Genomic DNA, 11010 nt, shown 5'->3' with positions numbered 1-11010 from the left:
AAGTCACCAGATAACAAACTACTACACAAGAACTGTAATATTATGACTACCATTATGCACAAATTAATGAGGCTCCGGTATTTTCTTCAGTTTTTATTAGTACATCTTACAACAACGTATGCATCTCAAAAGATATAAAACAGTTTAATTTACAGCTGCTCTTTTTTCATCTCCATAGTTTTGCATCTTTAAATCGCACAGGTACATAACAACAGACAAACAATATTGAACAAACAAAAATGCTCATATAGTGTTGTGGTCCGTATTGACTCTCAGTTTATGAATATCGCATTACATTTTTAAAATGTCTGCAAGTCTCCTCCCTCACGAGTCGATGGTATTACCTTTAGCATACAAGTTACTGACATCAAGAACGTAAAAATAAAAAACAGAATTGCCAACAAAATGGCGGCACCTAATGAACCGTTGATTGAAGTCAACTCCCCTTCCCATTTCTAGAAAACAACTCCTCTTGCGTTTTGATCTGAGCAAACGAACAACTGGGCTGAACAAAGTATGGCATTCACCAAGTCAAAATACAAAGTCAGTGAACAAAAAGAGGGTTAAAAACGTTTGCACGTCTCCCGCCTACAAGCTGTCTGGACTTGGAGCTTATTTCAAAGTGTAAGATGTCACGGTCTCTTTCACGGTCTCACAGAGACAGTTTACAGTGACACAGTTCTTTGTACATTTGTCTTCGTAGCTTGGGCATATCCTGCTGACCAAAGCTGAAAGGCTGTTCCAGGGCCAGGCACTTACAGTACTGGAGAACAACGATGAGAAGAGTGAACGTGAGTAAAAGACACAAATTAACATTATTTTATACTTACAACTCCAGTGTTAAAAAACACAGATAATATACAAAAAGAGAACTGACTCATAAGGAAAAAATGCTAACCTGAAGGACAAAAGCTCCACAATCGCTGTCATTGTTCTGCCTTGCCACATTCTAGAACATTCCAAAGACAGAAAAATCAACAAAACATACACAAAAATGCTTTTCCACTCTCTTTTCTCTCATACTTTCACTAACACACAAAACACACATCAAATTCACCTTTCACCCTACCATTTTGAAAAAGCCTTTCCACCCTGTATAAAACTCCTTCTGTTCTCTCTTGATTGCCTCCGCTTGCAGGTATTTGGCAATGTGCTGTAAAACAAAAAGACACGTTGATACAAGGACTGTAGCCATTAAAATAAAATCATTAGAACAAACAACACCTACTTTGGGGCAACGACGGTTCAGTGTCCTCTGGGAATCGAAATATGTGATGCTACGCTGAGGAACATTCACACACACTAATGACCAGTGCACTTCCAGATGAATAGGGATCAATAAGAACTTCTTCTGGAAAATATCCACCTAATGAGGAGATTTAACAGCGAAATAAACAACAGTGAAAGAAACAAATGTAGTACTACAATAATGATGTTTTATCCACCTCACTTTTTGCCACAAGTAAAAAAAAAAAAGCTGATAAACTTTACAGTCATGTGACCCTGAATTACAAAACCATTCATAAGGGTACATTTTTTAATTGAAATTTATACATCATCCGAAAGCTGAATAAATAAGCTTTTCATTGATGTATGGTTTTACTTGAAAATCTGGAGTCTAAGGGTACTATATATATATATATAGAGAGAGAGAGAGAGAGAGAGAGAGAGAGAGAATTGCCTTTAAATTTGTCCAAATGAAGTTCTTAGCAATGCAAATTACTAATCAAAAATTAACTTTTAATATATTTGCGGTAGGAAATTTACAAAATATCTTCATGAAACATGATTTTTACTTAATATCCTAATGATTTTTGGCATAAAAGAAAAATCTAAAATTTTGACCCATACAATGTATTTTTGCCTATTGCTACAAATATACATGCTACTTAATACTGGTTTTGTGGTCCAGGGTCACAAAGGTGCAAGTATTAATAAAAGAGATGTGGAAGACAGACAAAATCCTTCCTTATCCCCAGTACTGACATTTTTTGTCCACCGTTTGACCCCGTCGTAACCTTTCGTCCGAAGTTTGTCATAAAAGAAGCTGTTGAAAAAGTGGACCTGTAAATTAAAGAACAAGTCACAGTGAGATGGTGAAAGAGTGTGAATAAGAACTAATTCACATAGCCATTATAAGAACTTATGTGTCAAACAGTGGCTTTGTAATGAGTAAAATTCCTTTGTGCTCACGTATGTATGTGTGTGCGTGTATGTTTGCCCACCTTTTCAGAGGCAGCATCCATGACCAAATCCCCATACATGTTCATGACCTAGGTGACGCAGTGAGTTACAGATGTAAGAGAGAGCTTATTCAGCACAACCCCAGAACAAGGGCCCCCCATTCAGCAAATAAAGAGTCATAACTGTGGATATCTTCTCTATGCAACTCTGACAGACTGATGTATAAGTAATATAACAGTGACAAAAGTACTGTGAGAGTTACAATTTAAAATCTGATCGTCTACAATAGAGAAACAAAGAACATTCACTAACAACAAGTGCCCTTAAATGTGCCAAAAATGCTTTCACACAATTTCACTTCCAGAACAAAAATTTACAGATAATGTACTCACCCCCTTGTCATCCACGAATTCATGTCTTTCTTTCTTCAGTTGTAAAGAAATTATGTTTTGTGAGGAAAACATTTCAGGATTTTTCTTCATATAGTGGAGTTCTATGGTGCCCCGAGTTTGAACTTCCAAAATGCAGTTTAAATGCAGCTTCAAACAATCCCAAATGCGGCTGTAAACGACCCCAGCTGAGGAATAAGGGTCTCATCTAGCGAAACGATCGGTTATTTTTTTTTTTTCTTCAAATTTGTATACTTTTTAACTTCAAATGCTTGTCTCGTAGCTCTGCGATGTGCATGATCTGTGCATCTCTGGTTCAAAACAGTTAGTCTTATTTTCACCTTCAAACTCAAAAATCATTTTAAAATCATCCTACATCGCTGCAGAAGTACCAACCCAGTGTTTGCAAAAGGAACATGCAAAGAAGATCAAACAACCTTAACAAAAAAGGTAAAACAGCGATGTAGGACAATTTTGAAGTTGAGAGAGAAAATGAGATGGACGTTTTTCGACATACCCTAACTGTCTTGAACCAAAAAAAAAAAAAAAAAAGTTCAGAGAGAGCTAGAAAAGACGAGCATTTGAGGTTTAAAAGTATATAAATTGTAATAAAAAAAAAATAACAGATTGTTTCACTAGATAAGACCCTTCATCCTCGGCTGGGATCGTTACAAACGCATTTGGTTTACAGATGCATTAAGTTCAAACTCAGGCACCATAGAAGTCCACTATATAGAGAATAATCCTGAAATGTTTTCTTAAAAAAACAATTTCTTTACAACTGAAGAAAGAAAGACATGAACATCTTGGATGACAAGGGGGTGAGTACATTATCTGTAAATTTTAGTTCTGGAAATGAACTTCTGGAATGGTTCAATTTCAGCAGCACAACTATTTTTAACATTGATAATATGAAATGTTTGTTGAATGATGATTTCTGAAGGATCAAGTGACATAGAAGACTGTGACATAGACATAGAAATAAAGAGGACATAGAAACTAATGATGCTGAAAATTCAGCTTTGTCATCAGAGAAATGCATTTTATTTTACAATGTATTCAAATACAAAAAAATATTTTAAACTGTAATAATATTTCACAATATTACTGATTTTACTTTATTTTTGATCAAATGAATGCAGTCCAGGTGAGTATAGAAGATTTTCTAAATAAATGAATGATAGCATATGCTTATACAGGATTGTGATAGGTATTGTAGTGCAATCACAATTTGAGTTGGTTCTGAATTGCATCCTAAATTAAAAAATAAAATAAATAAATAAAACATATTTTAGCATTAAAATAGTACTGCCAGGATTTACTAAAGATGCGCAGTAAAGAATTAGCACTGAAAAGGCATGGACAGTTATTTTTCCACCTGACCTTATTGAATGTGCACTTGTAGTTTCCTATTTAGACGCAAATTTATGGGAGGAGAGTATTAAAATGAATTACGCACTGCTATTTACTAATGTTTGCGACCGTCAAATTACTGGTATTTGCGTCATTACTTAACTCCCAAAAAGCATATCTTAAAACAATAATTTGCTCTGCTCTTGGTAGACTGGCCGGTCATTATGGAAATGATCTGTCTGCTTCTGTGTTCTTAAATGTGTGCATTGTCAGTAAATCACACGCAGAATTTCCGCCTCCCATCTGCGCTTTTATGGAATTGTGCTCCAATGCTAATTTGCCCTGTTTAGTAAGTCTAGCCCTGACTTTACACATGATTAGTGAATACGACCCAATATTATGAATAAAATTCATCAATAATGTTATCATGTTATTAACCTACCTGATCGTTGAGCCAGTTCTGGCCATAGAGCGTGCTCAGATCATCCATGGTGAGGACATGCCGTTTGTAATTTACACGAAACCCCCGCATCACCGCACTTCCGGACATGCGCTGGTAGGACTGCATTAAATGTTGCACCATTAACTTCCTGTAAACAGACACAAGTTAAAATTGTACACAAATTGAGACTTCACCGTCAAATCTTTCATCAACATGGCATTTTAAATATCATGACCTTTGAGGACTTGAAAAGCTCTCGCTGAAGATCTCCTGAAGCTTCTCCACCACTTCATCCACGTGGATGGGAATCAAACTGCCATACTGTTGAAGAAACTCATCTAGAATACCTGAGGAAAAGTAGAAGTGAGAAGAATAACCATCAGTAAAAATATTGTTAAATACTACAAGTTCCTGTTCCATATTTAGAAAAAATTATATATACCTTGTACACAAGAGATGTGTTCGCTGCTAAGTTGATTCTGTGGGGAGGACTTTTCCCGTTGAGACTGGAAACTAGCAGGGGAGGCCCGTCCCTCCCTGTCCCCCATAGTTGTACCATGGATACCATCCCTTCCTTTTGGAACCCCATTTGTGCTACAGGAGCCTAAGAAATCAATAGGGGTCACTAATAGCCAAGACGAAGGATAAATGAACAGATGTCACAAGTTGGAATGCTGTGCCAGTTTCTTTCAGTTGCTCAGTATTACGATATTATGTAATTTTGTCATTTTAAAGGGATAGTTCACCCAAAAATGAAAATTGTGTCATTAATTTCTCACCCTCAGGTCGTTCCAAACCTGTAAGACCTTGGTTAATGTTCGGAACACAAATTAAGATATTTTTGATGGAATCTGAGAGCTTTCTGCCGCATACAGTCGTAGCCAAATGTTTTGATAATGACACAAATATTAGTTTTCACAAAGTTTGCTGCTCAACTGCTTTTAGATCTTTGTTTCAGTTGTTTCTGTGATGTACTGAAATATAATTACAAGCACTTCATACGTTTCAAAGGCTTTTATCGACAATTACATGACATTTATGCAAAGAGTCAATATTTGCAGTGTTGGCCCTTCTTTTTCAGGACCTCTGCAATTCGACTGGGCATGCTCTCAGTCATCTTCTGGGCCAAATCCTGACTGATAGCAACCCATTCTTTCATAATAACTTCTTGGAGTTTGTCAGAATTAGTGGGTTTTTGTTTGTCCACCCGCCTCTTGAGGATTGACCACAAGTTCTCAATGAGATTAAGATGTGGGGAGTTTCCAGGGCATGGACCCAAAATGTCAAAGTTTTGGTCCCCGAGCCACTTAGTTATCACTTTTGCCTTATGGCACGGTGCTCCATCGTGCTGGAAAATGCATTGTTCGTCACCAAACTGTTGTTGGATTGTTGGAAGAAGTTGCTGTTGGAGGGTGTTTTGGTACCATTCTTTATTCATGGCTGTGTTTTTGGGCAAAATTGTGAGTGAGCCCACTCCCTTGGATGAGAAGCAACCCCACACATGAATGGTCTCAGGATGCTTTACTGTTGGCATGACACAGGACTGATGGTAGCGCTCACCTTTTCTTCTCCGGACAAGCCTTTTTCCAGATGCCCCAAACAATTGGAAAGAGGCTTCATCGGAGAATATGACTTTGCCCCAGTCCTCAGCAGTCCATTCGCCATACTTTTTTGCAGAAGATCAATCTGTCCCTGATTTTTTTTTGGAGAGAAGTGGCTTCTTTGCTGCCCTTCTTGACACCAGGCCATCTTCCAAAAGTCTTGGCCTCACTGTGCGTGCAGATGCGCTCCCACCTGCCTGCTGCCATTCCTGAGCAAGCTCTGCACTGGTGGCACTCCGATCCCGCAGCTGAATCCTCTTTAGGAGACGATCCTGGCGCTTGCTGGACTTTTTTGGATGCCCTGAAGCCTTCTTAACAATGCAGTGGAAAGTTTTTTTCAGGATTAAGTTAATTTTCATGGCAAAGAAGGACTATGCAATTCTTCTGATCACTCTTCATAACATTCTGGACTATATGCAAATTGCTATTATAAAAACCTAAGCAGCAACTTTTCCAATTTCCAATATTTATGTAATTCTCAAAATGTTTGGCCACGACTGTCACTGTAGACAGCAATGCAACTGACACTTTCAAAACCCAAAAAGGTAGTACAGACATTGTTGAAATAGCCCATGTGACATCAATGGTTCAATCGTAATTTTATGAAGCTATGTGAATACTTTTTCTGTGCAAAGAAAACAAAAATAACATCTTTATTTAACGATTTCTTCTGGGTGGACTATTTTAACAATGTCCTTACTACCATTCTGGGCCTTGAATATGGTAGTTGCGTTGCTGTCTATGTAGGGTCAGAAAGTTCTCGGATTTAATCAGAAATATCCTAATTTGTGTTTAAAGATGCATGAAGGTCTTACAGGTTTGGAATGACATAATGGTGAGTAATTCATGACAGAATTTTCATTTTTGGGTGAACTATCCCTTTTAATGTAATTGACTGTAGCATACCTTTGCCAAAACAGATTCTGGAACAATACCGACAATAAAAGTAATAAATATTTAAATAAAATGATGAATTATCTTTACCTGCACCAATTGCAATATTGCATAGACAATGTTCAAGATTTCAAATGTTCACATTATACACTTTTAACTGAGGAACTTATTTAGAACTAGCCAAGTATATCACATGCTAAACAATTAATCTTATTAACTGTAAAAAAAAAAAAACTGGCAAGACTAACCTATTATTATTATTTTTTTTTAATTCACAAATGTCAATAAGAGAGTTAATACTCACCAGATGAATCAGCTCCTCTCTCCTCTCTTGTCCTCAAACGTCCTCCATTTATCAATGAACTGCCAGACTGCCTCTGGAAAGGTCGATTGAACGAGTGGCGGCGTCTGTGACATCTGTGTATCCTCCTGTATCCCATAGTTCCTGCCCATTTGGCTCGCTGGCGCCAAGTTCTCCACTGCTGGGCCAAACGGTAGCGTGCACTCACACACCTCTGGCCCCGATAGCGCAACCGGGCTAGCTTCCTCTCTTTGAGGGGACTGGGGCTAGTTTCGGCCCTACAGTGGGTAAAGTCATCTGTAACACTGACATCCATTTCCACCAGCTTTGAGTGCTCTGGCGAGCCCCAATCATCATCGTCACTGTTATCATTCCACTGCAGACCACCCTCAGCTTTTTTGTCCAGCACATCCTCATCACTCTCCATCTCCACATTTTCATTTTCCTCCTCATCGTTCACCTCAGGGACAGTATAGTCTGCACCCCACATCCTGACGTCTTCCTCTCTGCGCCCCAGTTTGAAGTGGGCCGGGCTTGGGGCATGTTGGGCCATAGCTGGATTCATTAAATGGCCACCTCCAATGGCACCCCCGCCCCCTGCGCCCTCTTGCCCTGCGGTCAGCGTCAGCTCATTGGACCAGTGTGTTTGAGCCAGGCTGCTGCCACTGTCTCTCATGATCCAGGAGCACCCTGCGACCTGCGCCAGCCTGCCTCCTCGCTAATGCATGATAGAAAACAAGGCAGTTGTCAAAGTAGAGAAACAACTGAATGGTAAATGCAAAAAAATTAGAATGCAACCACATTCAGTGACATGAAACATGAATAAAACTCTTGAGATAAGAATATTAAGATTCTTTTTTGTGCATTTAACTGGTTTCTTTCAGGTCTTTGTGGCGAAAGCACAATTTACAAACAGTCCAATTAACCAAACTAAAAAACAAAGATCAACAAAAGTGTAGAACATACCAAGCCAGTTAAAATCTGACTTACAGTCAAATCAAAATTTATTTAGACAACTTCAACATTTCTTACATTATAATTTTATCCGCTATAGTTTAGAAAATGGTAATAAAATAAGACAAGAACTGAAAATGAAAATGACTTCCTTTGATAGAAAGGTATGTACAATCAACCAAAAATTCAGACAACTGTTAGTATGACAATATTTACACAACTATCAATACTTTGTTGACCTATTACCTATCAATGCTTAAGTTTGTTTAGTCTGTGGTGTAAAAAGGTTGCATTAGCAATTAAAGAAAAAAACACTTGTTCAAAACGTGTTCAGGTCAAAGTGTGGTCGCAAATTTTTATTAATTTTACTGGTAGTCTACTGTATGAATGTTATTAATTTTGTTTTCCTTACTTACATATGTGAACTATAGTGTCCTGCACCCACTAAAAAAAAATATCTTTATATTATATAATTATATTTTTAAAAGGACAGGTAAAAAAAATTGTTCCAAACCTGTATGAGTTTCTTTATTCCGGTGAACACAATAGATATTTTGAAGAATCTTGTTAACCAAACAGTTGATGGTAGCCACGGACTTCTATTTGTATTTTGGATCCATACAATAGGAGTCAATGGCTGCCGTAAAATGTTTGATTAGCAACATTCTTGAAAATATCTTCTTTTGTGTTCAAAAGAAAAGAAACTAACAAGTTTGGAACAACAGGTTTGATTTTAGAGCACCAAATTTTTAAGTAGCACAGATGTGCATGAATCTGTGGATCAATCACAGATTATTTGTTCACTTCAAGACTAGCAATGTGTGGTAACAAAGTAAATATAACCTCAATTTTGAATTAATGTGAACTTTAAAAATAAATAAATAAAATATATTTTAATAATACTAATAAATAGCTCTAATATTGTATTTCAATCAGGCCTCCCTTGAAAATATGTTTCATTGAAGCTTCATCAGCTTCTGTGCTTATTAATCATTATTAATAAAAAAATTAAATAGATTAATTCAATACAACATAAAAAAATGTTTAAATGTATATAGTCTGGGTCAGAGTGCACTGTTTTAACATAATTCTGTGTTTTTAGCTAAGCAGATCACAATTGCTCTGTGCATGAAGAAGGACGAAGATCATTCCTGATGTAATACCAAATTTTAACAATTTGTACTTTATGTTAACTGTAAAAAAACATTTAACTATTTTCCCCATATTTAAAGTACCATGCGAGTATGTATCATGGGATCAGTATTGTGTATCAAACTAAATCGTGACATGAGTTTAATGAAAAGATAGGTTTCTGATTTTGTTATTTGAGTTTATTTTAAAGTAATTACAAAAGCAATAAAGAGAAATGTCAAAAAAAAAAAATGTGGGTCCCTTGGTACCAAAGGCTCAAAACTTATGATACATTATACGAATAAGCGTTCATAATTATTACTGTTAGGACACTGTGTTCATTTAACCGTTTACGTAAAAGTACTTTACCATTTAATGTTGTTTAAAGCAAAACTAGCACATGCAGTTGTCAGAGAGAGGCAAAGCAACGGCAGTGCTGGAGCAGCGGAGATAAACTCGTGCACGATGCGCTTTGTTCTGCTCTTTTACTCTGAATTATATCAAAAATGTTTAGTGGAGGAGGATTTGTAGGATCTCTAATACAGCAGGCTGCTATTTGGCTAAAATTATATTTTAAGTTTTTATTAGAGCAGAGCGCCACAAGCATTGGTCATATAACGCATCATTCCAGCGGGCAAATCAAGCACCGATCACAAATAAACACTGTTCGGCCTCCGGTGTCGCGATGCAGAAAATGTGGGGTGTCGGCACCACCGATTACTCACCGTTTAACCGTAACTTCAAGCCAAAACCTTAGGCGTTGTCTGGCAACGCAAAAAGCGGGTAACTAAGTTTTGCGAGGATGTAAAATGAAAGGTAAAATAGAGGCTGATTTAAATCTTGGCTCATTCAATGAGAGCTGGCGCTTCTTTAGAGCGAAAACACTCTTCTTCCGCCGCGTCTCTATGACGTCACGTCGGTGTGCGCGATAACCAGGAACATAAAATACATCTGAAAATTAATTTGTGAGTATTGTCGAGTACAATAGGATCCCATAATGCTATTTTAAGTGTTTCCACAAGCTATTAACACACCCTCTCTCAAATACAATAAAAGAGTAAATAAAATATTACCATGACCAACATTCACAGATATTAAGAATTGTGACGATTGAATATTAAATTAAAAGTGCAATACTAGTATGTTCTTGACTGATAAATGTGACCCTGGACCACAAAACCAGTCATAAGGGTACATTTTTCGAAATTGAGCTTTATACATCATCTGAAAGCTAAATAAATAAGCTTTCCATTGATGCGTGGTTTGTTAGGACAGGACAATATTTGGCCGAGATAAAAACTATTTGAAAATCTAGAATCTGAGGATGCAAAAAAATAAATAAAATGTTTTTAAAGTTGTCCAAATGAAGTTCTTAGCAAAGCATATTACTTTTCCAAAATTAGGTTTTGATATATTTACGGTAGGACATTTACAAAATATTTTCATAGAACGTGATTTTTAGTTAATATCCTAATGATTTTTGACATAAAAGAAAAATCGATAATTTTGACCCATTCAATGTATTTTTTTTTTTGCTATTGCTACAAATATACCTGTGCTACTTAAGACTGGTTTTGTGGTCCAGGGGCACAAAAAGTATATTTGAAACATTTATGCAGAACTTCATACTCTATTGTGAGCATCTTTAAAATGATGTTTAATTTTTAAAATGTAAAAAAAAAATTCAATTCAATGTTTAGTTACTCAGGTTGTTACATTCAAACCTTCTGAAACTCTGGAGGTCTGTGCGAATCTCACAAT

At 36.8% G+C, this 11010-nt stretch overlaps 1 protein-coding gene across 2 annotated transcripts; it reads right to left on the bottom strand.

Annotated features, from left to right (window-relative positions):
* Positions 1-78: 78 nt before the first annotated feature.
* senp3a (SUMO specific peptidase 3a) lies at positions 79-10130 on the bottom strand. 2 transcript variants are annotated; one of them, XM_073840519.1, is made up of 11 exons: positions 9975-10130; positions 7168-7882; positions 4811-4972; positions 4604-4715; positions 4369-4516; positions 2226-2273; positions 1987-2064; positions 1229-1366; positions 1070-1153; positions 899-949; positions 79-763 (listed from the first exon to the last, which is right to left on the bottom strand). In XM_073840519.1, exons 2-11 carry the CDS (start codon positions 7838-7840, stop codon positions 653-655), a joined length of 1605 nt encoding a protein of 534 aa, XP_073696620.1. In that variant the 5' UTR covers positions 7841-7882; positions 9975-10130; the 3' UTR covers positions 79-652. The 2 variants fall into 2 exon arrangements, 1 of the variants encoding a protein (XP_073696620.1); XR_012355604.1 differs by having other exon boundaries at positions 676-763; positions 1058-1153.
* Between the last annotated feature and the right edge of the window lie 880 nt (positions 10131-11010).

This window comes from Garra rufa, chromosome 5 (genome assembly GCF_049309525.1).
Source record: "Garra rufa chromosome 5, GarRuf1.0, whole genome shotgun sequence".
Lineage (NCBI taxonomy): Eukaryota > Metazoa > Chordata > Actinopteri > Cypriniformes > Cyprinidae > Garra > Garra rufa.
The sequence above is the reverse complement of the archived record's forward strand: the minus strand, read 5'-3'. Positions and strand labels throughout refer to the sequence as shown.

What these genes read in the sequence shown, in the direction of transcription:
- senp3a (XM_073840519.1), bottom strand. Translation starts at nt 7,840, where the DNA reads ATGAGAGACAGTGGCAGCAGCCTGGCTCAAACACACTGGTCCAATGAG. An exon ending in GAGAGGAGCTGATTCATCTG is followed by an intron (nt 4,973 to 7,167) that starts GTGAGTATTAAC and finishes TTGATTTCTTAG; the next exon opens with GCTCCTGTAGCACAAATGGG. An exon ending in TGGATGCTGCCTCTGAAAAG is followed by an intron (nt 2,065 to 2,225) that starts GTGGGCAAACAT and finishes TTTAATTTACAG; the next exon opens with GTCCACTTTTTCAACAGCTT.